General features: G+C 35.8%; 1 protein-coding gene across 1 annotated transcript; it reads right to left on the reverse strand.

Moving 5' to 3' along the window:
- Nucleotides 1–1,602: 1,602 nt before the first annotated feature.
- Nucleotides 1,603–19,481, reverse strand: RIMOC1 (RAB7A interacting MON1-CCZ1 complex subunit 1). Its single transcript, XM_002745022.7, has 6 exons — nucleotides 19,358–19,481; nucleotides 16,025–16,131; nucleotides 14,034–14,177; nucleotides 12,751–12,882; nucleotides 11,577–11,691; nucleotides 1,603–6,157 (listed from the first exon to the last, which is right to left on the reverse strand). Exons 1-6 carry the CDS (start codon nucleotides 19,455–19,457, stop codon nucleotides 5,874–5,876), a joined length of 882 nt encoding a protein of 293 aa, XP_002745068.3. The 5' UTR covers nucleotides 19,458–19,481; the 3' UTR covers nucleotides 1,603–5,873.
- Between the last annotated feature and the right edge of the window lie 6,918 nt (nucleotides 19,482–26,399).

Below are 26,399 nucleotides of genomic sequence, written 5' to 3' on the forward strand. Positions count from 1 at the left end.
GCTGAATTAAAAATTTTCTCATCAGTCATTTGATTATCCTGCTCAGGCCAGAATTAGCTATATTTCCAGAAAAACCCTGGCTCATTTTGATAGGAATGGTATTTGAACATGGTTTCTAGTCCTTTCTAGTGTCTTTTATATAGAGAAAACATAACTTCACATTGTTATTTTCCATTCAAACATTACAGACTTTTTTACTCTTTGATTTGATATGTCTCTTTTCTCTTACACTAAAAATCTTCATTTCTAATTATGTAACAGTTTAATTACTGAGGAGTTTAAGAATTCTTCACATTCTTTTTGCCCTTGGATATACCCTATTTGGAATGAACAAACAAATTACTGTTTTGAAGATAATTGAAACATACCTGTGTATTTAAGCCATCAATTTGATATAGAATGCAGGTCACTTGTTTCATTTTGCTTTGAACTTGTAGGGCTTTTTTTTAACTTTGATTAAATTTTGTTTTAGAGTAACGTATGTACATGGTTCCAAAGTCAGATGTTCAAAATTTAAGGTATATTCAGAGAAATATAGCTTCCATCCTGGTCTTTTCCATCTGGTTCCTTGCCTTCTGCCTCCACTATAAGTAAACATTTTGTAGAGCTTTCGTTACCCTTCCATTGTTTACACACACACACTTTTCCATCCTTTCTAAATACTGTTGTGTGTGTGTGTGTATGTGCGCACACGCATGTATTTATATATACCTTCTCCATTTTGGGTTTTTATAGCTACATATTAATCATGTAGATAATAGGATTTAGAATAATCTGTTTTTAAGCACGGTATTTATATTTAAATAACCAGTATTTCATTAAATGCCTCTGACTTGTGACTTAAGAATGAGACCAAAAGGTATCTGAAGCCAAAGCAATTAGGCTGACTGAAAAATTCCATTTTAAATAGGGCATGTATAACATATTTAGATGACTAGTACATCTCAATACAGTGGGTATTATATATATTTGGGAGGGCCTGAAGATTTTTTGAAAATTAATTTGAGGTTTTCTTCCAGTCATATCCACAAAAAACATTTGAGATGCCTATCCAAGTCCTGATTTCTTCTCTGAAATCTGCTTCCCTCCTGAGAGACCAGAATAACTTGAACTAAGGAAAGGCAGTGCTTTACTGGCCAACAAGTTTGTCATTCAATTGTCTGGCTAATGAGTCAGCATGCCAAATGAGGTATGTCTATATACAGAACTAGACATTAAGGGAAACAGTCTAGTAATAGCTAATTCTCTTGTGTTCTTACCATGTGCTAGGCACTGAACTAAAGCACACTGAACATTAACTTATTTAATCTTAAATATCCTTGAGGTAGGTACTATACTGTGTTAAAAAAAATAAGATAATAAGGCACAGGAAGATTAAATAACTTACAGAGAATCACACAGTTAGTATTATAAATGACAGGTCTGTGATTAAACTCAGGCCTTCTGGCTCCAGAGCTCAAAATCCTAACCACTATATTACCCCATCTTCAAAAGGTATTAGGACCAGAAGAAATAAGATTCAGAAGTTAAAATAATAAACTGAGATGATAAAAGTTTTAATTCTGATGCAACAGTCGAATATAAAAGAAAACAAGCAACAAGTAGGGGTGTATGGTTTTATTTTTTTAAAAATGTATATGCTCAAAAACAGTTTACTTGGAAATTTTCACTAGAAGAAACAAAAAATATGAAAGAACACCAGCATAAATACATAATGCATACTTTAATTGTGGATATATTAAATGCATGTTAATGTAATATTGCTGTAACATATCATCTCATTGTTAAAAAAAAAAAAAGAATATAGAGAAGTGAAACTAAAGAACTATAGAATCCTGGATTCTGTGGCCGATGGGGTACCCTTATTTAAGCTAGAAAAGGAGCCCTGGAAAGTAGAAAAAGAAACAAGACAAGCCATCTAACACCAGCATGTTAACCAACTGTGAGTTTATTAAAATGCCATTAAAATGAATCTAAAAATGCCTTTTGACACAGCTTACACTTTAATGAACACCAGAATTTGCAGCAAGACGGTAAAGTTAGGAATGTAATGTTATTGTGGGGTTTTAGCCATGACCCTCACCTCACTCTACTCTATGCAAAAGAAAAAAGTCTTCAGTCATGATTTGCACCTTAATCAGCATCAATATTTTTAGTAGCCTAAAACCCTGTAAATGCAGCAGAGCAGACACATCCTTAATTAAGTCTAAAAGCCTAGTTAACATCAAAAAATTCATATTGGGAAAGAACCATACAAATTTAAGGACTGTGAAGAGTCCTTTAACAGAGTTTTGGTAACAACAAGAGAATTCAAACCGAAGAGAAACCCTAAGTGTAAAAAATTCAACAAGGCCTTTTGGTATCACTTAACCATTCGCAAAATCCATACTGGAGAGAAACCCTTTATGTGTAGCTTAAATGGTAAGGTCTTAAGTAATGACCCATTCCTTAATTCAGTATCAGAACTTCTATAAGAAAGAAACTTCATAAATGTACTGAATATGCAAGGTATATAACCAAAGAAGGGAAATTTGAAGACACAAATGCTAAAGCAGCAGTTTCCAAACAACCCTAAATATGATGGCATCCCACCCCTCTCCCATCACACTAGCCCCTTACCCTAATTTATTCTTCTTCATGGTACTCATCACTTGACACTCTCTATAATACATTTATTATTTAAAATGCTTTGTCTAACTTCCTCCACTAGAATACAAGCTCTGAAACAGGAGGGGGTGGTTACAAAGCTATATCCTCAGTGTCTAGGATAAAATCTGGCACATGGTATGCATACAATAGTTGTTGAGTGAATTTAGTGTAGTATTTTCTTTATGTGGGGTATTTGGTACTTTGAGTTTATTTCATTCTAATTGAATTACTTAGCAGGCTTTAACATATACAAGAATGTGTTCATTATTTTATAATACACCAGAGTAAAAAGCATTTTAACTGCTATAGTCTACAAATTATTCTCCAACTGTGTGGGGATGGAAAGTTGTACAAAAAGCACCCGGTATTACCCTCACAACTGTACCAACCAGTGAGACCAAGTGGTCTACAAGGATTATGAAGGCAAAATGGAAGTTTCCAGCTTTATAAGAGAAAGTTCTCTTTTCTCAGGTTCGAATCTGAATACTCCTCTCAAGACAATATATATATATACCTTGTCAGCCACTGGTATAGAGGGCATGGCAGTTAGGAATTCAATAGCAACAACCTTTTTGTGCAAAGTTTGGCATTTAGAATCATGCCTCATTAATTCAAAAACATTACTAAGGGTCTACCATGCACTATGTATACAAGGAAATTTTTTAAATATGGAGTTTACCAACTATAAATAAAATAATTACAAAGCAATGTGATCAGTGTGATAATATGGGAGGGGAAGAGTAAAGAACGAGAACAAAGGAGCATCTAATTTGACTGATAAGGGCTGAAAAAAGCCCAAGAAAAGAGAATCACTGAAGCTGAGACTTAAAAAGTAGGTAGGTATTCACTTGGTCACAAAGAAGGATGTAGAAGTAATGATGTCTGCAAGCCTACTTAGGTTGAAAACACACAAAGTACATTTGGGGAAGAACTGGAAGTACTTGCAATTGATCAGGATGCTCTAAAAAGAGGGACAGACTATGGTTCTAAAAACCATATTAAAAATAATTTAAATCTTTATACTTAGAAAGCACAAAAGTATTTTCATAATAAAACCTGCTAAAATGTTAAGTTAAATAAAAAATCTTGGCTGTGTAAGGATAAGCAAGGGTGCTGGGGCAGGAATTGAGAGATTCCCCTTGCCACAAAGGCTCTATCAGAATTGTTATGTTTACTGATAAAGCAGACTGGATTTTAACTGTTTGAGCAACACTGTACTAGAATATGATTATACAGGATGACTACAGAGACATGGCTGAGAAGGTAAGTATTCTGTGTTGCTCTGATCTGTGGAAGATCCCAAAAAGAGAACACTTATAAAGCAGAAAGGATTTTAAATAAAAGACAAGGACTTGATGTTTGGACACATTGCATTTAAAATTACTATGGGATGTCTAAGTGAAAATATTTGATAGGTAGTTAGAAACAAGGTTTAGAGAGCAAGAGAGAAGCCAGGATACAAGTTACAGGTTTGAGACTCAGTCGATATTACAGTGGTAAAAGAAGCCATGGCTATGAATAACATTGTAGAAAATATGTAAAGTCAAAAAAAAAAAGAGAGAGAGAAAAAAAATCTAGTGAAGATCAATACCTAAAAGGTAGGCAGAAAGTAAGACACCACAAGGGAAATGAGGGAGACAGCACAGATGAAACCAACCTGCAGCACAGAGTAGCCTTTGATAGGAAGCAGGCAAGCTCTTTTCCTCTAAATCAAGGGAAAATGAATAAAGTTGGTAAATACAAGTTGACCTCTTCATGGTCTCAATTTTCTGTCCAATAGGAGGAAGAGCCATATGCTAGAGGAGGGGCAGAGGACCTAAGGAAAGTAATGAAGTTTGGCTCAGCCACAGCAGGAAATAGGACAGAGGCCACCCTAGTAACAAACAGAAGGTTTACATTGAGGGCTTTTCCAAGGCTGAAGCGAGACATTTGTAGTGATTCCACTGAAGGACTACCCTTGAAGAACTCGGCATTCCAGAAAAGATAGATAATAAACAGGATTGCAGAAGAACTAGACTAAAAGACTAGGGAAAGAATAAGTGGTGAGATTAGTTCATATAGTGCCCCATAAAGCTGAGGGTGGAAAGGAAAGCAAGCCTGAAAGGGGCTAACAGTTTAGGAGGAAGGGGAGCAGTCAAGAAAATGGGGTGAGAAGAAACTGAAGAATGTGGAACAAGCATAAAAGGAGAGAAAGTCAATAAAACAAGGAAGTAAAAAAAACTGGAAAGAGGGCAGTTATCAGTTACTGAAATTTTACTAAAAAGAGAAACTCAAGGTGGTGACATTCTAAGTGAGGCTGCAGGAATAAGCTGCTGGAATGTGATAAAATCACTGAGGCAGAAGTCCAAGATATCAGCAAGGTATCAGAAAGATCATCCCAAGATGAGGTAGACAGAAAGACCATAAGCAAGATATCAAGTTAGGCTCTCTGGCCTTTAACACTCACCCCTATTATTAAAGGCAGAAAATATTAATATTTCAGTATGGTATGAAAAGATATGCTATAACAGCATATGAACTAATGGTAGACTAACCTAACTTGGTTTTGATCTTCATTAGTCACTTGAAAAGCCATGCATTTTCTTTTAAACAAAATAGAAAAATAATTTTTAAATTTTTATAAAATGGCTAAAGGAAGTAGAAATTTTAAATACAATTAGTAATACATGGCAAAATAATTAAACACAATGATTCCTTTGTGAGATCTTTCATTATTTACCTTTATTGAAAATGGAATCTGAATATTAGCCATAATCTTTCATTTTGCCTACATTTATATCCATAGTATGTATTCAAAGCAATGAGGTAACTTGACATTAATTTCTGAAGAATGGCAGACTTCAAGATAGGGAGATTAAAAAATAATCTAAAGATGATAAAAATGGTAAACTTGTGTTACATATACCATAATAAAAAAATAATCTAAAGTAATAGAAAAAATCTTTGTAAAGCGAAATTGAGTTACTCATTATTAGTGACATAACATCTGTATTTCAAGGTGAATTTGAACAACACTTTAGAAATTAAAGAATCATCCCTTCATAGGTTTAAGAATTCATAATGAAAAAGGTGGATGGCGTTTAAAGAAGGGTACCCAAACTGCATATCTTTATGCAGTGTAATATTCTCGTATCCAATATCAACATGTCTTTCTTTTTTGGAACTCTCTTTTCCATTTCATGGGTCTTGTTGTTTTTCTATTTGAAAAGGACTAGATGAACTTACTAGTTACAGCGATGATGAAAGAAGTTTAAAATTTGTTTTGCATTCGTTGTATTCCATTCTTGTTCTTTCAGGGGTCCTTCACACACAGATACATACTTTTTCAAGATTTTTTCTCCTACTTCTCGGAAATCCAAGGGTTCCTTTTGTGTAGTGCAGCTTGCTCCAGAGATATCAGCATCCATTTCATGATTTTCTGGTTGCTGATCAGCACAATACTTCGATCCCCAGTAACACATTTCTCCACTGTACATCATAGCCAGCAGATGAATGTCACTAAATATTCCTGAGAAAGTCATTTAGGTTGACAATTTAGAATTAAAAGCTTAAAAATAAACCCTAGTTATTAACTAAACTCCAGTAAGTTCCCTTTGTCATTAAGTATTTTCTATTCTCACTTTAACAGTAATACAAAAGCCAAATATGACTAATACATCTTTATTTAATTAGCATTTTTATGTATATTTTACTAGTAAAAGAGGCCCATTACAAAAAGAAAGAGTAACAGAGAATTTTTTTTAAGAGGACCATAAATGTTTTTGACCTTTTTGGGGTCTGCTAGAACTTCTTCGAGAATCTGATTTAAGAACTAGAATATACACTCCAAATTCTGCTGACAATTTCAGAGTACTTATAAACTGGGGTATGCTCTAGGATCATTCATATAGTTACAGTCAAATATCCTAGACCTCCTATATTTCTCTAAAAGTCTAAGAAATTATCATGCATAATCATGCCTGAGAGTCCATATTTTAAATTATTAAAAATGTTAAATTATTTCCAAGATGCTTTGTATTACCAGAAAAAAAGAGAATACGCTGCAGAATTTTCATCAAATGTTGAACACATTCTTCTTATGGGTAGCTTTCCAGTAGGCAATTATATAATTAAACATTTATGGTGCATAAAGTATATTAATTTGGCAGAAAGACAAATAAACCTAGAATAAAAAAAGATCTGGGTATAAATTACTGGCTTTGTGTCTTTGGGCAAGTCACCAAAGCTCTTTGAATCTCAGGTTTTAAATATGAGAAACGAGGTCACATCCCCTACTTAATTCATGGAATTTTCTTAAAGAATATATAAAATAAAAAATTGTAACTTCTTAAAGTTATTAAAGTAAAAAAAAAATGATGTATTCTAATATACTTCTGTGATTAGAAAAGGTTATTTCAAATAAATGAGTAACATAATTTCAGATAGTCACCTAATATGATTCAACAAAAGTGACCTATGATGGTAAAGGATATGGATAATTCAACTTTCAAAATGGTGATAGTTTCTGTTTTGAATCCACTGCCTGCTTTTTAAAGTATCAAAATTTTTTCCTACAGTTTTCACCTTCACTTCACCTCAATTTCTGCTTATAAAGAGTAGCAACAGAAACAACAGGTTCAGCAGAATAACTGAATGACTGGTGATATGGTTTGGCTGTGTGTTCCCATCCAAACCTCATTTTGAAATGTACCCCCATAATTCCCATGTGTTGTGGGAGGGTCCCAGTGGGAAACAACTGAATCACGGGGGTGGTCTCCCCCATAACTGTTCTTGTGGTAGTGAGTAAGTCTCAAGAGATCTGATAGTTTTGTAAGGGGCTTCCCTTTCACTTCTCTCTCATTCTCTATTGCTACCACCATGTAAGAAGTGCCTTTTGCCTTCCCTCATGATTGTGAGGCCTCCCAGTCACATGGAACCGTGAGTCCATTAAACCTATTTTTTCTTCCCAGTCTTGGGTATGTCTTTATCAGCAGTGTGAAAATGGACTAATACAAATGGCTATATGATAAACAGTGGTTTTCAAAATTTTGCCTGCATTTGAATTACCTGGTGGATTTACTAAAATGCCGATTGCTGCTCTGCCCCTACAGTTTCAGACTGGGACATGGGGTTGGGTTTATGAATTTATATTTTTTAAGTTAATTCCTAAAACCTGGGGTGATGCTGATGCTGCTGTTCCAAAGACACTTTCAAAATAACTGCATTAAAATAAAGGAAGAGATGAACAAGGTAAAAACTAGACACCTTCTTCTTCTTCTTCTCTATTCCTACAAGTGGTCCACTACTCTATAGATACAGGCTTTTTGCTTCTATGAATGTTCCCTGATACTTTCTTTTGCCGTTAATATTTATCATTGTTTTACAATAAGACATTTCACTTTACATTGCGGATGCCCTTGGTAAACACATGTTAACAGAAGGAAGGCACATGTGACATGGGAGGTAGGGAAAGGGAATGAAGATAATTCATTAAAGGAGAGGGCAGAAAGATAACTTTCACAGAAAAAAAAGGTGGCCAGACTGCCATCTTCTGGGAGCATGATGTGCAAATCTGCCTATATCCTAACAATTTAGGGAGCTTATTAAAAATAGAATCCTGGGCTTCATCTAGTGAATCAGAACTTGCAAAGGTTACACAAAAATCTGTATTTAAAATTTTTTCAATACATTCTATTTGCTCTTATTTAGGAGTATATGTGAAATTTTGTTATATACATAAGAGTAAGTAATGATCAAGTAAAGGTATTTAGGGTATCCATCACCCAAATACCATTTCTATGCATTGGGCACATTTCGAGTCCTCTCCCCTAGCTATTTTGAAAAACATAGTATGTTGTTACTTACAGCTACTCTGCTATCACACACCAGAACTTACTCCTTCTTTCTAACTATATGTTTGTACCCATTAACCCAATCTCTCTTCATCATCCCCCTCCCACTCATACATTCTTCTGTGATACCAGTGCCAATTTGTAGGGGAGGGAGAGTCCTTGATGCTATCAAGAAGGGCATAAACCAAGGGTGTAAAAGTTGGACAGTTTTTTGGTTTACCCCCATTTGATTCCAGGTTTATTCTGACAAGGCAATTTTTATAAGCCTTTCATCTGATAAGGCCATGTCCAAAGATTAAAATTCTCTGGCCCCACTTCCCAGAAGAATGAGGCTCAGAGGTGAGATACAAGAGCTTATTGCATAAAATTTAACGACATACAGATAATGTCTAAACAACATTATGATTATCTTACCTTAGAAAAAGTAACAAAAACCATACACAGTTTTGAGTTTTATCTAAAAATAGGTTAATTATCACCAAGATATAGCCACAAAAAATTTGATGTCTCATATAGAACTTTTTTCTCTAAATATTAAGAATTATTCAGAACTGTATTTTAGATTGATTAACAAAAAATAATTTGAGCCTCTCCAACAGGGACTTAGGAGTAATTCAGCCTATAAATTGTAGGTTTCCTGGCTTCAAATCTAATCATCTTCAGATAGAATACATTTGGGCAAAGCAACCTTTTTTTTTTTCCCCCCTCATTCAGGGTCCCACTATGTTACCCAGGCTAGAGTGCAGCTGTGTGATCACAGCTCACTGCAGCCTCAAACTCCTGGGTTCAAATGACCCTCCCACCTCAGCCTACTAAGTAGCTGGAACTACAATCACGCATCACCACACCTGGCTAATTTTCTTTTTTTTTTTTTTTAAAGTTTTTGCAGAGATGAGGTCTTACTATGTCTTGAACTCCTAGCTTTTCTCAAGCGATCATCCTGCCTTGGCCTCCCAAAGAAGGCAAACTTCTTTAGACAAGAACAAGAAGCCGACATCATAAGAGGACTGAGGACTGTATGCAGCAAAACTGCTTCGGTGCCCGTACTGATTCCTTTTGTCGGGAAAATGCTACCCTATCTGACCCTTTTAATTCCCTTGTTGAAGAGGCAGCTGAAACTAGGAGCTAGTAAATTCAAAGTATGACAAAGAGATGGCACCAATATTACATGCTTCCTGAAGAAAAAATTCCAGGCTATGAGAGTATTTTACTTTATAACTAGAAATGGGAGAATGAGGAAAACAGGTGATTTGTCCCATTCTCTTTGGTTCTAAATGAGCTTTAGTTCCTACCGCCACCTTTTTTCTTTTAAAGTGTGCCACATTAAGAATTCAATTTAATCAGTCCACATGGGTAAATATAAATTTTTAAAAAGCCATTTTCAATGCCTCTAATTGGTTCCTAGCTATTTGAAATAACTAATAACTAGTAATACTTGCCATAAATACATCAAATACCCCATGTTAATCAAAATGCCATGCCCACTGAGGGAGCTTTTTGTATTCACAATAAGTTGTTTTAGAATAAAATATTTGCCTAAATGAACAGAAAATAATAACTTTTGGACATCATGTTAATGGCACTTAAATCACTGTTTCTTTCTGTGAAATGTTTTCAAATAGACAAAGGAACAGGAAGAATTAAAACACATTTAAAATTCTAGAATTTTTCCAAAGAGATATTCTAATTATTCTTCATGTTTCTTTTTTTTCCATTCAAACTTCAGACGAAGTATAAAAGAAGAAAGTTTACACATGTGATCTAATGTTACTTGCAGCTATTTGACTTTGAGCAATTCACCTGGTTTACCTGGACCTCAGTTCTCCATTTATAAGGAGATGGTAAAAGTAAGTGGTTCTTCTCTATATATATACAAGTCTAAAACCCAGATGATGTTCTATAATCAGTTCCTAGAATTTTCAACTACACAGATGCTTGTGGCAGAAATTTATAATTGCCAACCAGTATTCATTCTCCCCATACCTTTTTCTTAGTAAAGAACCTTAATTTTATTTGGGATGGCAATGTATCTGGTTAAGGACTATACTTCCCAGGTTTTCTTATAGCTAAGTAAAGTCATCTGATTAAATTCTGGCCAGTAAAATGGGAGGTTTTAAGAAACTTCTGAGAAGGATGGTCTGAAAAAACAGACTTGGCTGAAAATCCCTTTTGCAATTCCTGTAGCCTGAAATGGATTGAAGGAGCTCTAGGAACACCTTGGAATACTGAGAATAAAAGCAATGTCCTAAACAGAGATTATGTTTTCTATATAAAGTGCCTCCCCCATGAAGAGGGGGTCTGGTTCTAAAGATGAATGGAGGAAAAAGGTAAGAACATGATGAGATGGAGCCACTGTACCAGCTCTGGAACCTTTTCTATGTGAAAGATCACTAAATGTCTACCTTATTTAAAAGTTACTTCCAGTCAGTTATAAGTAGCCAAATCTAGTTCTCATAAAATGTTGATTGGGGCTTAATATGCTTTGCCTTTGTGTCCCCACCCAAATCTCATATTGAATTATAATCTCCAGTGTTGAGGGAGGAACCTGCTGCAAAGTGACTGGATCATGGGGGTGGTTTCCTCCATGCTGTTCTCATGATAGTGAGTGAATTCTCACAAGAGCTGATGGTTTTATAAATGATAGATTTTCCTGCACTAACACATGCTCTCTCTCTTACCCGCTACCACGTAAGATGTGCCTGCTTCCCCTTCTACCATGATTGTAAGTTTCCTGACACTTCCCCAGCCATGTGTAACTGAGAGTCAATTAAACCTCTTTTGTTTATAAATTACCCAGTCTCAGGTAGTATCTTTACAGTAGTGTGAAAGCCAACCAATACAGGGCTGTGTGAGGATGCAAAATGAGTAAAAGGAACACAATACATAACCTCCAAAATTATTAAACACAAGGGATTAGAAGTATATTTCTGTATTACATCAAAAAATTTAATCTTTGAATTTTTTATAAGCCCTTTTATTACTTTTTTTCTGTAATCTACCTTGACATTTATTTGAATCAGAGTGAAATCTAACAAACTTCCTAAAATCTTAAGAAGCTTTAAATCACTTAGAAAATTTAATGAAAGATCACATTACCTGCACTCAGTAATTTAGCTGTGTCTAGGTCCTGGAAAGAAACTCCTTCATTTAACTGGATAGGACATCGATAGTTTAGCATCTGTAGCAAGTAACTGATTCCATCAACAAGGTACTAAATAAAAGTCAAAACCAAAGAATTGAAAGTATTGTATGCAGAGATGTATAAACTTCAAATATTAATATTTTCCATTCTTTAATCAAGAGAAAATGGGTTCATATATAGACATAGCTTATAGCTATATTTCAATGGTATAAAGACCCAACATCCCAAGACTTTGCTAATATAAATATACCCCTTGACACAGGGCATGGTGGCACTTTGGGAGTCTGAAGTGGGTGGATCATGAGGTCAGGAGTTCAAGACCAACCTGACCAACATGGTGAAACCCCATGAATATTAAAGATACAAAAATTATCCAGGTGTGGTGGTGCATGCCTATAATCCCAGCTACTCAGCAGGCTGAGGCAGGAGAATCACTTGAACCTGGGAAGCAGAGGTTGCAGTGAGCTGAGATCAGGCCACTGCACTCCAGCCTGGGCAACAGAGCAAGACTCCGTCTCAAAAAAATAAATAAATAAAATAAAGATAATAAAGATGTGCTCAACGTGTTAAAAACATGTATATACTTACAATTTAGAAATTTTACAATCAAACTTTTATATCTGCAAGTGTGGCCTCCCATTTCCAATCCCACCTAAATTGTATGCACATTTAACTCAAGTTAGAATCCTAACTGATACAATACTAAGACTTATATTTTGGATTTAATGATTTGGTCATAATAGTCAAGTGAATCAGAAGGCTACAATTTTCTAGGAGCAGGGTCATGTGAGTTCCTTAGAAGCGATCTGCTGACAGGTTCACAACCAAGTGTTTTCTTCAGGCCAAAAGTTTTCTAGAAGTTTAGAAATTAATATAGTTTATCTTACATTTAAAACAATATAAATCCTTAAAAATAAGAACTTCACAGATTACAAAGTACTTTCACATGTTATCTGATTTAGTCTTCAGAACAATCTCAATTTATTTATGATTACCCAGCTAGTAAATAAAAGTTCTAGAACACAAACCCAGACCCTTTGATCCATTACTCTTAGTACTATAACAAAGATAGCTTTTTGAAACCTATAAATGTCAACAATAAAAAGTATGTAAGGAATGTCTTCTTACCTTTTTAAGCAAACTGGATTTTCTCAAGAGCCACTCTCTTCTTTTGGTCAGAGAATGGCAATACATATACAACAGGGCTCCTCGTCTCCAAGAGAGACATTCCAGTAGCTCGTCCCCAAGCAAACTACAGTGCTGAAACACAAAAGAGATATGTTAAAAAGAGAAACTGGATGTCTGTAAAAGCTGAAGTTAATTTCAAAAATTCAGCAATTAAAAACATTCTCACAACCCAAAATGTACCTTTGGTTTAGCAATTTGCACAGGGAGGCCTTACTTTCAATTGTAAATATGCAAGTCTATTAATACATGAAAATTAAAATATTTCAATTTACAAATAGTTTTATAAAATAATTAAAAAAATATTTTTACTAGCAAATTCCCCTAACATATTTGCAATATAAGCAATCATTTCATTTAAAAGGTAACTTTTCAGAAATACGTTACTTAAATTAAGATCATATCTATGTCTACTGCTTGAATAAAATAATGAAAATGTATACACAAAAATTATTTTAATAAATCAAAATTTTTATAGTGGTTTGTCATTTAAATCTGGGGATAATGTTTCCACAGCATCCCCTGATAAATAAATAGAGCAAAAAATACATCTAAGTAGATAATCAGCAGCATGTTAAAGATGAAAAATTATTTGTTTGAAAGAGTATCCAGGACTAGAGATAAAAAATCATGGAATTATCCAAATAGAGATGACAGTACAAAGCCTGTGAATAGGTTGTCAAGCAAAGAGAGAATAGATACTATCTGTGATGAAAGAGACATCCTTGGCTAGTATCTGTGCTTCTAGAACGGAAGGCAGGAAAGTTGCTAGCAAAAGGGCAAGAGAAAACATTTCAGAGAGGAAGAAGAGGAAAAGTAGCATGCAGGGTCTCAGAGGAAGGGGGTGATCAATGCTAAGAAGGGTGGCAAAGGTTTGAAAAGATAAGGACTGTAAGGACAACAGATGTGGTAATTAGATTAATAGTGACCTTCAAGGAAACAGCATCTGCAAAAGTAAAGGGAGGTGAAATTGGAGTATCTATGTTTAAAAAATGATTAGGCACTGTAATTACAATTCTATTATATAAATATTCTGACATACGTTTAGTAAAATATGGTATCTTTGTTGCGACATTGATCTGAAGTGTTAAGCCCTTTTATCTCCCTCATCCAATCTTAATTTAAGAAACAAAGACACAATCAAGAAGAAAAACTACAGACTCCAAAGAGCAGGACAGCAAGAACCAGCAATATTCCACCATAATTAACAGGAATGTAAAACTTACTTTTGGATGCATATTATTTTCCTTAACTAAAATTTCTGGTTCTGAAAGAAATCTGATCAGCTCTTTTACTTTCTGTGAAGAGTCTTCAGGAAAATCTTCATCTACTAGTTTGTTCTCTTCAAAATATGTCATGTCCAAAATAGCCTTAAAAAAAAAAAAGGTATATATCAATGATTTAAACTTAAAAAAACAACTCTTACAGTTTAACCTTGCACACATAGGTGCTTTATTACACATTTAAATCTTCCAGTTCAGTAAGTAACTTTGAGAAGCAGTCAAAAGGTCTAGATGTAAACATAATTTGAGAAAGATTTTAAAGAAAATTTCATAGGTATTTTACTAGAGTGCTGAATTAATGTTTCTTTCAGTGAAAAAAGAAAATGGAGCATTAATTGATGGAATTTAATCATGTATAATTATGAAATATATAATTACTATATTCTGCTATTTATATAATCCCTGAAAATTTTCTAAATGTCTGCTATAACAAGTTAAGGTCACCACCTCTAGTTTTGAACCTTTGAAGGATTTATTTGTTTTCCCAAATACAGAGCAAGCATTAGGGTCATATGTATCCTGCCACCCAATATAGGAAGCCTACCATCAACATATGCAATTCAAACACTAAGCCCTCAATATTCCTAAATACTAGAGATCCTGTTAAAGCATATTAAAACTCCCCAATCCTTTTTCCTTTTTTAATCTATTGAACTAAGACTAAGGAAACTGGGTTCTAGTGTCATTTCTATCACTAATCACTTAACTAACCAAAGACAGGTCAATTTATCTTTTTTGAGCCTTATTTTCTTAATTGGCTAAGTGATAAATTCACTAAAATACCTTTCAAAGCTCCTTATTGGAGTATAAAATTAATTAACCTATGTAAAGTACTAGAAACGTTACCTAGCATCCAGTTAGTACCACTTAAGCAGTAAGTGTTATTGTGTGAAAGGCCTAAGCCAGTAAGGAGAGATCATCATCATATGAAGGGTGATCTGTTGATTTAAAACCATAAATATGGTTTAAGAGGATCTGGAAAATTTAAATCTGTATCTCTATGTCTTTTGCCTTTTTCTTGTAAGTAAGTTAAAATGCTTAGAACACTCTTATGTGAAAAAAAATGAGATGACATACAACATATGCAGACAAGCACAGTCTTCTGAGAGGAAAGAAAGCAGAGCAAAATACCTGCCAAACCTAAACAGTTCTCTCTGGTTTGAGTAGCTGTTAGGCTCACTCAGCCATGATATTTAGAGGCAAAAGCTATATTTAGAAACTTCTTAAGAGGAAGAACAGTACCAGGCATTTAAATGCTATAAATGGGCACTTTGGAAGGCTAAGTTTACTGCACTTTCTGTAACCACACCCGTTTTATTACCTCTTAGCAATCCAAAAAGGACATATGAGCATATTCTATCAACTACAAAGTGCTATATAAACGTTAGTTACTATAATAAAATTATATTTCTTGATGTCAGCATGCCTCAGCAGCATTTCAGAAAACCAAGAAAAAAAGGTGTTCGCCACACAGCAGCCTAATTTTGAAAGGAAAGTTAAAAAAAGGGAGTGAAGAGAAAAATTGCATAGATTTGCATGACACTAGCAGGGGGAATATTATTGAGAATCCTAGGGAGAGTAAATTTCAGGGGGAAAAAAGGGGTTCTTATATATTCCCCTACTCCCTCGGAAACTTTCAAGAGATTAGACATTGTACACACTAGTGTTCTGTTCAATTATCTCTAAAGGAAAACAATTCTGTTATCTGTAAGATTTTTTTCCTGACTGTTCTTATTAACACATCTAATAAATCTTACTTCTTTGCATACTGTCTCAAAGTTTCAAGTTTTTGGGCTTTATTCATAGTTTTTTGAACAAAATTAAACACTTGAAATACAGAATAAAGTGATTTTGTTTTATTTAAACTTGGAGTCAATGATCTAAATAAACAACCTGCACTCATAAAATGCCAGAGTCCACATCTCTCTCAGTACCTGTGTGTAAAGTTCTAGAAGATTTGATGGATTTGAACATTCTTTCTCTTCTCCACACAGGAGTTTCAATTTTTCTAATGCTGCAGAGGCCCGAATTAAAAAGTGATCTATAAGAAACAAAAACATGATTACTTAAACAAACAAAAAGATTATGTATCAAGATGAAATGATGAAATGATAAGATGAAATAATATTATGGCATATGGAGAAACAGTATTTAAGTAAAAATATCTTATCTAACACATGAAATATCTCGTAATGCCTAAACCTAATTAAGTAAATTTATCATGAAAATTTATTCTAGAAAGCAAAATACTGAAAACTTTCTGGATTCATTACTGCCATTTGTTAAATGCAGTCTGATAATGCACTCAAAATATTTAAACAAATTAAAAACTTACTGAAATATTATATAAATAATATATATAAATCTACAGAAAGGGCTTCCACTGAAAACTTATAATTTCATAAATGAAGTTGTAAATGTTATCCAAAAGGCCATGATAGACCAAAGCAAATTCCTTATAAAATGCAAGCGTTATGAGCAATTGTAACTTCATCATCATTGTTTATAATTAAAATTACATAATGCAGCTTCGTTGTTAATTCTTTTAAAAACTTAGAAACAAATTAACTCATTTCCTTAAAACCTGGAAGAAAAGGAACTATACTTATGATTAAGTCTTCTAATCACAACTCACCCTCCCTCTGCCTTCACCATCTCCTGATTTTTTTCCCTTTCTGTAATGTCATAATCCCTTTGTTGCCTCTACGATTTCACGTTGTCTTATGCGTCCACTCTGAGGCACTACTCACCATTCTGCAGCACTTCAATGTAGTCAAATTTAGATACACCCACTATCAAGGCACTAAATTCCCTGAGTTTGCCTCTCTGTGGTTCCCTTTTGAAACACATTCTGATATTCTAACATATTCCCTTTCTTCTTCATGGGCCAATGAACAGATAGTGTAGCACTTGGTGTAGGCCTACCTGATCCAGTCTCAGGAGTTACACAGACAGATAAGCTGTTTCAGTGCTGGGCAAAAGCACCATCAGGCTATGTCTGTTGGCAATCACGTGACTGCTGCCTTAAGACTTCTCAGGTAAAGCCTGAGATTCGATTTTGATCCCTGTAACATCCACTTTGACTTGAGTTGAAATCCACTTCTTACCACTGTCTTCCCACCTCTCATTAGCCCAGAAGACATCCACACAATCTAGAAAACTATTCTACTATAAACTGAAATTATATGGAATAAAACACTCATTTGGGGCTTCTTTAGAGAGTATGTTGATTTTTTTTTAACTTGCAAGATTATTTTCAATGTAAAGATTTGTATTGAATTTACTAAACCATTACTGAAAGAGTATGTCACATAAACTCATGACATAATTACTGGGGGAGGGAGTGGTGGCTAGCTCACATTTTGGAAAAACCCCATAAAATGCTGTATTTTTACTAGAATTATTTAGTCAAAGTAATGACAGGCAAGACAAAAGGTGACAGATTCTTACAAAATCTCTGGAAAAACTCTCTCATGACATACTTCCATATAGTAAACAGATTATGCTTGCACAATGAGAAATAAATTAACAAAAATTGGCTAGAAATTTAAAAATGCATTTTTAGATGAAATAATATCTGGCTTTATCTCATCTAATTTGAAGATGACAATGGAAACTATCAAACCTCTATACCCTAGTATAAACATACAGTTGTTACATTAAAGAACAAAACTTGAATGTATATTATTCTTGTTGCATGGAAAAAGAATGCCAAATTCAAGTACATGAAATTTTGTTTTAATTAAAGTTCATAAAAAAATCTTGTAATATTTTTAAGATTAAACTGATTTCCATGCTGATCAACAGCTCATAATGTGGACCACTAACACTGTCATTTTATTTTAGTAATTTTCAGAAGTATAAAGCCTCCAAACAAGAATTCCATATATAGCACATGACTTTTATTTCCAGGTCTCATTCATTCCAGATTAAAGAAGTCTTCCAAAGGAAATGCAACGGCTTTTTGGTTCAGTGATAAGTGAATAAAAAACATTCTTTGGTCTCTTTGGACATGTTCAAGTGAATCTAGAATTAGAGGTAACTTAGATACACTTTCAAATTAATAGCTACTACTACCCAAGAATTATTCATGTGAATCCGCAGACCAAAATACAAGTCAGCTTCAGGATGGTCTGTACGTTTTTAAAGAACACACTCCTGACCGGGGTCAGTGGCTCACTCCTGTAATCCCAGCACTTTGGGAAGCCAAGGCGGGTGGAATGCTTGCGCCCAGGAGTTCAGGACCAACCTGGGCAACATGGTGAACCCCGTTTCTACCAAATATACAAAAGTTAGCCGGGCGTGGTGGTGTGTGCCTGGAGTCCCACTACTTACTAGAGGGGCTCCACCCTGGGCGACATAAAGGAGACTGTCTGTTTAAAAACAAAACAAAACAAAACACTCTTGAGAAAAGATAATCCGGCAACAAATATTCGTTGAAACTAAGGCATTTCAGCACAGACCCTATTAATAAGAAATTCACCAACTATTCAATCGCTTAATACAATGTTCCACTACTGTTTTCCTATGACGCCGATGATGAGTCAGTCCACAAGAATTTTTAAATCTGTACTAATGACTCAAAACTCAAAAAGGAATAATGTAGATCCTATAGGCAGCTGAGACACAATGAAGAGAATTCTACTTAAATTCAGGTTGATGTAATTCCCTAGCCCAGTTTTTCCTAAAATAACAGCTTAGATTTTTCCAAAACAAGTATCCCAATACTTAACAGAGCGCTTGTGAGAACTGACGTGATGTATGGGACAGAATAGTCTAAATCACACCAACGTAAAGCTCTTCTGTACAATGCTGTTTCGAATCCAAAATGTAAAACAGAAATTTACAACGCAGCAATGAAAAAGTGGGAACTATTATACATCCCTATTTATCTTTACAGGATGCAAAACCACCATTACTAATTTGAGTATTAGTCACCTTAGCCATTTATTTAAACTTTTGTATTTTATTTAGATTCTACCCTTTCCAGTCGCTACCTAGACAGTTAAGTACACCAGCACAGATCTGGACAGATTTTCCATGGGTTCTGAAAAGGCAGTTTTCGAAGCCAACGCCTTGGCAATGTGAATTCTGGGGAGTGGGCAACCGATGGCGCAGCGGGGATCAGAAGCGACACACCTCGGGTAGCTACGTGCGGCCTGGGACCCAAAGGAACACAGGCCTCAGCCTCTAGCCCTTATAGTCATCGAGCGCCAGTCCCGAAGCGCAGTCTGTCCCACCCGCCTCCCCCTCCTCCGCTCCCTCACCATCTTCACCGGCAGCTTCGCTAAGTTGCTGTATGTGGGCCTGAGCCAGGTCCCCGAGCTCTTCCACTCGTCTCACCACACTAGAGACTGCGGCCGCCATGGCCACAATCGGCGGGCGCGCCCCGGCCACGTGACGGTGTCGGCCTGCAATCACCTGATCCCCCAGCAAGGGCGGGGCGTAGGGCGGAGCTCGCCTCGTTGGTGGGAGGAGACATCAGCTACGGAAGAGGGCAGGCCCAGACCGGCAAAGGTCGTTCCGGTTTATTTTTTCCTCTTGGACTTCCCTTCCCTCCCATAATTCAGAGCAGCAAGGAGACTAGGCGCGAGTGTGACGTTAAGGCACGCCCTCCTCTAAGCCAATAGGGAGCCAGCCGTGCCCCTAGGCTGACCCAATGGGAAGTGAGCTCTCTCCGCCTGCCTCCTGGAAGACAGCTTGGTGACGTCTGACTGGCTGGGTGCGGATTGTCGTCCGCTCTCTCGCTTGCCTGTCCGGCGCGGGAGCCACAGTCCGGAGGGCAGACGCAAGTGTCTGAAGAGAGGACTGTCAAGTTTTGGCTTCGTAGTAGGAAGGTTGCTAAAATAAAGTGATTATAGTCTCCTGGTCCGAAACGGAAACCCCATCGGCCGGCCCCTCTTGTAGCACATCCAAGTCTCCGTCTGGATGGGGAACTCTAAACACTATTGGAGTTACCAGTCTACGTGGGTGAATATCGCTTTTCTAAATCTGATTTTTAGCAGTCGAGTTTATCTCTGACCTTCCTTGGAGTTCACATTTAAAGAACTTTAGCCATCTTGCGTCCAATGGTACTAAACTCTGCAGCCGCAAAACTTTTCATTGTCTTTCATTTCAAGACCTTCCCTTAAGGCGTCAATTGTGCATGAGGTTCATTCTCTCAACTGAGAGTTTCAAAACAGTCAGCAAAACTACCACTTTGGATTCCCTGACTGCCTTCTTGCTTCTGGTCAAACAAATCGTTAACTCTGTTTATTCATTTTTCAGTTTGACACACTGTATCTTGAATACTCCATCCTATCATTTCTTATGGAAGGTAGTTTTGTTGTAATAGAAAATACTAAAAATAGGGGGAAAGTGTATTGTAATTTATAAGTGATTGACCACAATGACTTTCTAACTGACCATTGTAACACCAGTTTCTTCTTCTGTCAATTCACCCTAATTATAGAGGACAGGAATTCTGTATTCTGTGTCCTTAGTGCTTTATACAGTGCCTGGCACATATGCACTGTTGTCAACAAGCTACATGGTAAATAGATATGATGTGGTCTGTGGGAGCAGACAATTATTCAATTATTCGGGAATTGTAGGTGAGTAAAACAAGGATCTAAGTATAAACAAGAAGTTGAGAGAAGGCCTTTTTACTTAGGGGTGGAGAAGGTGATAGTTGAAAAGGGGCGGGTGTTGGAAAGTAGAATGGAGAATAATCGTATCTGAACACAAAGGGGGAAAAAATAGGGAGAAATTCAAAATGAAAGTAGGGAGCTAGTAATGGATAAAGAAAAGAGCAGAGGGTTACTCCTGATGCCTTCTGAATCTTCTACACGATGTAGAACTAAATGAAAGCTTCAGTCGTTTTCATGAAACTTTTCAAAAAATAATCTTTGACTAGGAATTTTCAGTCCCCTAGGAAATGAATAATTTACCATTCTTAAACTATTTAAAAGAATTACCTGGATATGTGGGCAATAGACAAAGGTGCAGCTGAAATATCTTGACTGTGGATCCATAAGGTATCTCTGCAGAAGTGTTTTGCTCTCAGGTCCACTGTTCCTCTCAGGTTTTCATAAAAGATCTCTTAGGGTCTATGTAATCAGGTTATCCATTTTCTAGCCATGAGATTTTGGTCTGGGAGATCTTGCTCATGATTTCGAAGTGATCTTGGATTGCCATTTGAATCAAGAGTTCCTTTTTAAAATAAACATTTAGAGTCAAACACTCAAGAGGTCCTTTCATTACAACTATGGCTTTATCTGTTTCCTTTCCATAAATGTGGCTATTAAAAACATTTTAGGTCAGGTATGGTGGCTCATGCCTGTAATCCCAGCACTTTGGAAGGTCTAGGTGGGCAGATCACCTGAGGTCAGGGGTTCAAAACCAGCCTGGCCAACATGGTGAAACCCCTTCTCTACTAAATATACAAAAAAATTAGCCAGGTATGGTGGCATGTGCCTGTAGTCCCAGCTGCTCAGAAGGCTGAAACAGGAGAATCACTTGAACCAAGGAGGTGGCAGTTGCAGTCAGCCAAGATCACACCACTGCACTCCTGTCTGGGTGACAGAGACTCTGTTTCAAAAAATAAAAAATAAAACCATTTTAGTGGAGTGTGTTTCCAATACTTCTAAGTCTTTTTATTGTTTCCTTTATGTTCTCTTTCCCTAGTTACAGATGCAGTCCAATATAGAAACTTCATGTTTGTTAATGCATTTTATTTAGTTCAAAGTTTACATAAACTGTAAAATACTGAAATATAATAAAATCACCCTTACCCCCATTACTTCTCCCTTGCCATCTTTGCTCAATCTTTCCAGACTCTGCTACATTTCTTCTGGATCTATCAGGTTGAGCCAGTCTTGTATGGTTAAACTGAAACTACCAAGGAGTATCGAGTCCTGATATTAAGACGTTTTCAGATTTACCAGATTCCTAATAAAGTCTTTTTCTCTAGCTATGAGTGTGATTCTAATTTTTAGACCTCTGTGGTAAACACAAAGCTTTGTGACAAAAATGGTACAAAAGGAGACACAACAAACAAATATCATGAGTATATTTGAAAAAATCCTAATTAGAATGTTCTCAAATTAATTAAAAGATGGGTAATACCCAAAATCAGTAAAAGAATATAAGCACTCACTCTCATACACTGTAGTTAGGAATATACTTTTATACAAACTACTGAAGGATGACCTGGCATAATGTATTAGCTGGGGAGAGAGAGCATGGGGAGAAATGCCAGATATAGGTGAAGGGGAGGAAGGCAGCAAATCACACTGCCACATGTGTACCTATGCAACTATCTTGCATGTTCTTCACATGTACCCCAAAACCTAAAATGCAATAAAAAAAAGAAAAGAAAAGAACTGATTTAGTAATTTATTCTAAGATAACAACTGGACAAGTGTGTAAAGCTCAATACAACAAGGAGGTTCATCATCATTTTCTTCATAATTATGAACGTTTGGAAATAACACATATCTGTCATAGGAGATTGGTTCAATAAGTTTTGGTATGTTTATGCAACAGGACATACTGTAGGCATTAAAATTATGTTTTATCTCCATACCTATTGACAGATTAAGGTGTTCATAATTTATTAAATAAAAATAATTAGTACATAGAGCAGAGCTTTAGTTTTAGTTGTTATTTCTGTTTTGTCTTGTTTTTGTTTTTGAGACGGGGTCACATTCTCACCCAGGCTGGAGAGTACTGACATGATCTTGGCTCAGTGGGAAACCTCTGCCTCCCAAGTTCAAGTGATCCCCCTACCTCAGCTCCTGAGTTGTTGGGACTACAGACACATGCCACAATGCCCGGCTATTTTTTGTATTTTTTCGTACAGATGGGATTTTGACATGTTGCCCAGGATGGTCTCGAACTCCTGAGCTGAAGTGGTCTGCTTGCCTTGATCTCCCAAATTGCTGGGATTACAGGTGTGAGCCATGGTGCCTGCTAAGCTTTAGTTTTAAATATGGGTTTATGAATCTAAAATTTGAGAGAATATAAATTATGAATAACTCATACTGTGGGTGCACATATGGATGACTTTTAATTTTTTTAATTTTATGTTTTACAAATGTTACAATGAGCATAAATGAAAGTAGAACTTTCTCCCTTCCACCACATTTTATGGAGAGACCACCATAGGAGTAATTGTGGTGGTTGAATGGTGGCCTCCAAAAAGATATGTCCATGTCCTAAACCCCAGAACCTGTGGATGTGACCTTATATAGGAAAAAGGTCTCTGCAGATGTAATTAATTTAATTATCTTGAAATAAGATCATCCTGGATTATCCAGGCAAGCCCTAAATCCAATGGCAAATATCTTCAGAAGAGACAAAAGGGAGGCAACCAAGAAGTATTACAGATTGATGACAGCCACTGGCAGCTAAGGGAGAGGGATGAAAGGATACTCCCTAGAGCCACATTCAACCAGATGACCTATTTCTCCCTGGAGAAAAATGAGAACGAGGATGTGATTTGGCCAACAGAGTTCGTTTCTTTTGGCTGCTGTAAGAAAAAAAAAATTACCACAAACTGAGTTGCTTAAAAACAATAGAAATTTATTAGTTCACAGCTCTGGCAGAAAGAAATCTGAAATCAAAGTGGCAGCTAAGTCAAAAGAATATTTGAAAAAATAATAGTCGAAATAGTTCCTTAGATATGACACCAAAAAAAAGCAGCAACAAAAGAAAAAAATACATAAACTTACTAAAAATTAAGAACTTCAGTGCTTCAAAGGACACTATCAAGAAAGTAAAAAGACAACTCACAGAATGGGAGAAAATATTTGCCAAACATATATCTGATAGGAGACTAGTATCCAGAATATGTAAGGAATTCTTACAATGAAATAGTAGAAATATTAATAATCCAATTAAAAATATGCAGAGGATTTGAATAAGTAATTCTCCATAGAAAAAATTAAAATACCCAATTTACACATGGAAAGATGCTTAACATCATTAGGCATTAGGGAAATGCAAATCAAAACCACAATAAGATACCACTTCATATCCAGTAGGGTGGCTATAACAAAAAACTCAGATAATAAAACGTGTTGACAACAATGGAGAGAAATTCATACTCTAATAAACTGTTAGTGGGGTAATATCATGCAGCAACTTTGAAAAATAGCTGGAAATTCCTCATGACGTTAACTATAGAGTAATCATATGACCCAGTGCAATGGGTTCAATATTTATGTGTCCCCACTAGCCCTGAAGCAGATTCATATGTTGAAATCCTAACCCCTAAGAGGATAGTGTTAAGAAGTGTGCCATTTGGAGGTGATTAGGTCACCAGGGTGGAGCCCCCATTAATAGGATGAATGACCTTATAAAAGAGGCCTCAGAGACATCTCTCAACCCCTCCACTATGTGAAGGCACAGAAAAAAGATGGTTGTCTACTAAGAGGACCCTCACCAGACACAGAATCTGCCAATGCCTTGATCTTAGGCTCTTCAGCCTCCAAAACTGTGAGAAACACATTTCTGTTTTTTTTTTTTTTGTAAGCCACCCAGTTTATTGTATTTTTTTTATAGCTACCCAAACTAAGACACTCAGCAATTCCATTCCTAGCTATATTCTGAAGAGACATTCAAATATATATCCATACAAAAAATTTTACACAAATGTTCATAGCAGTATTATTGATAACAGCCAAAAGTTGGAAACAACCTCAATGTCAATGATTTGAGAAGCAAAATGTGGTATAACCATACAATAAAATATTATTCTGCTGTACAAATGAAGTACTAATTCATGCTAGAATCTGAATATTAAATACATGATGCTATGTAAAAAACCCATACACAAAAGACCACGTCATATAATTCCATTTATATTAGATGCCTAGAATATGCAAATTCCATAGAGACAGAGTAGATTAGTGATTTCTTGGAGTTAAGACAGATAGGGTATATGAGGATAACAGCTAAAGGGCACAAGGTTTTTTGAGGGGGCTTAAGATATCACCTGAAATTGTGGTGATGTCAGATGCTGCATCAGGGCATGAAAAATTAAGAAATAATAAAAAATAAAATTGTGGTGATTGTTGCATATATCTGTGAATATCCTAAAAACCATTGAAATGTATACTTTAAATGAATGAGTTATATGGTATGTAAATTATATCTCAATAAAGCTGTTACAAAATGTGTCCTACACTGAGCATCTGAAGCTTAATCCATAGCAATTCCTATGCACAAATTCAAAGGCTGTAGCTCTAATATAATTTTATGTAATGCCTAAAATAACCCAATTGTCAATAGTGGAATAGCCATGTCTACATGCCACCTCATTTAAGATTCATTCCTCTGAAACTAGACTAATTTGTCAAGCACAGAACAGGCATTTATTTTAGGTATCAAGTAATTTTTTTTAATGGAGTGTTCTTCACTTAAAAACTAAAACATACTGCATTTGATTAGATCGGAACCTACTGGCAGCAAACAAAAAATGAAACTGAAAAAGTTGGCAGGGGACACATTATAGAGCCACTGTGATGCCATAATTAAGAGTTTGTACTGTCACCTCTAGACAGTGCAGAGATTGGAATGGCTTTCAGTAGGATAATGACCAGGTTAGATTTCTGAAAGGTATTTACACTGGTGGTAAGGAAGATGGGCTTGTAGGTTTAAGTTAAAAGAGAAGGAGACTAGTGGGGAGGCTTTTAAAGTAATGTGGGAGAGAGAGGATGATGGCCTAAACAAGAATAGTATCAGCATAGGAAGGGAAGAGGGACATGATGAAATAAGCATTACTAAGAGGTAAAATCAGCAATAATTGGTCATCAATTTAGCACAAAGTTAAAGCCCAAGATCACCTGCTTTGTGCCTATTAGCAAGAAAAATCCATCAACTATCTTCTGAATTCTTAATCTGTTGAAGTCAAAGTTCTCTCCATTCTATTGCATAATGTTGATTACGTTAACTTTGGGGATTTAAAAACAACATTAATGTAGTTTGACCATACACAACATTTATAAGTCTTAGTTTGTCTCTCAATTAATTGATAAAAATAAATAGGTCATAAAATACAATATCAGAGAACTGCCTGAATTAAATACGCTTTCTTATATTCAAGCTAGAAGGTTTTCTCCTTTTACTTTATTGGCTTTAGTAATATAATTGTCTCTGGCTTAAAACAATTTATGAATGGGAATGGTGGCTCATGCCTGTAATCTCAGCATTTTGGCAGGCTGAGGTGAAACAATCACTTGAGTCCTAGAGTTCTAGACCAGCCTGGGCAACATAGAGAGAATTTGTTGAAACAGAAAATTTAAAAATTAGCCAGTGTGGTGGTGC

Source organism: Callithrix jacchus, chromosome 2 (assembly GCF_049354715.1).
Source record: "Callithrix jacchus isolate 240 chromosome 2, calJac240_pri, whole genome shotgun sequence".
NCBI lineage: Eukaryota > Metazoa > Chordata > Mammalia > Primates > Cebidae > Callithrix > Callithrix jacchus.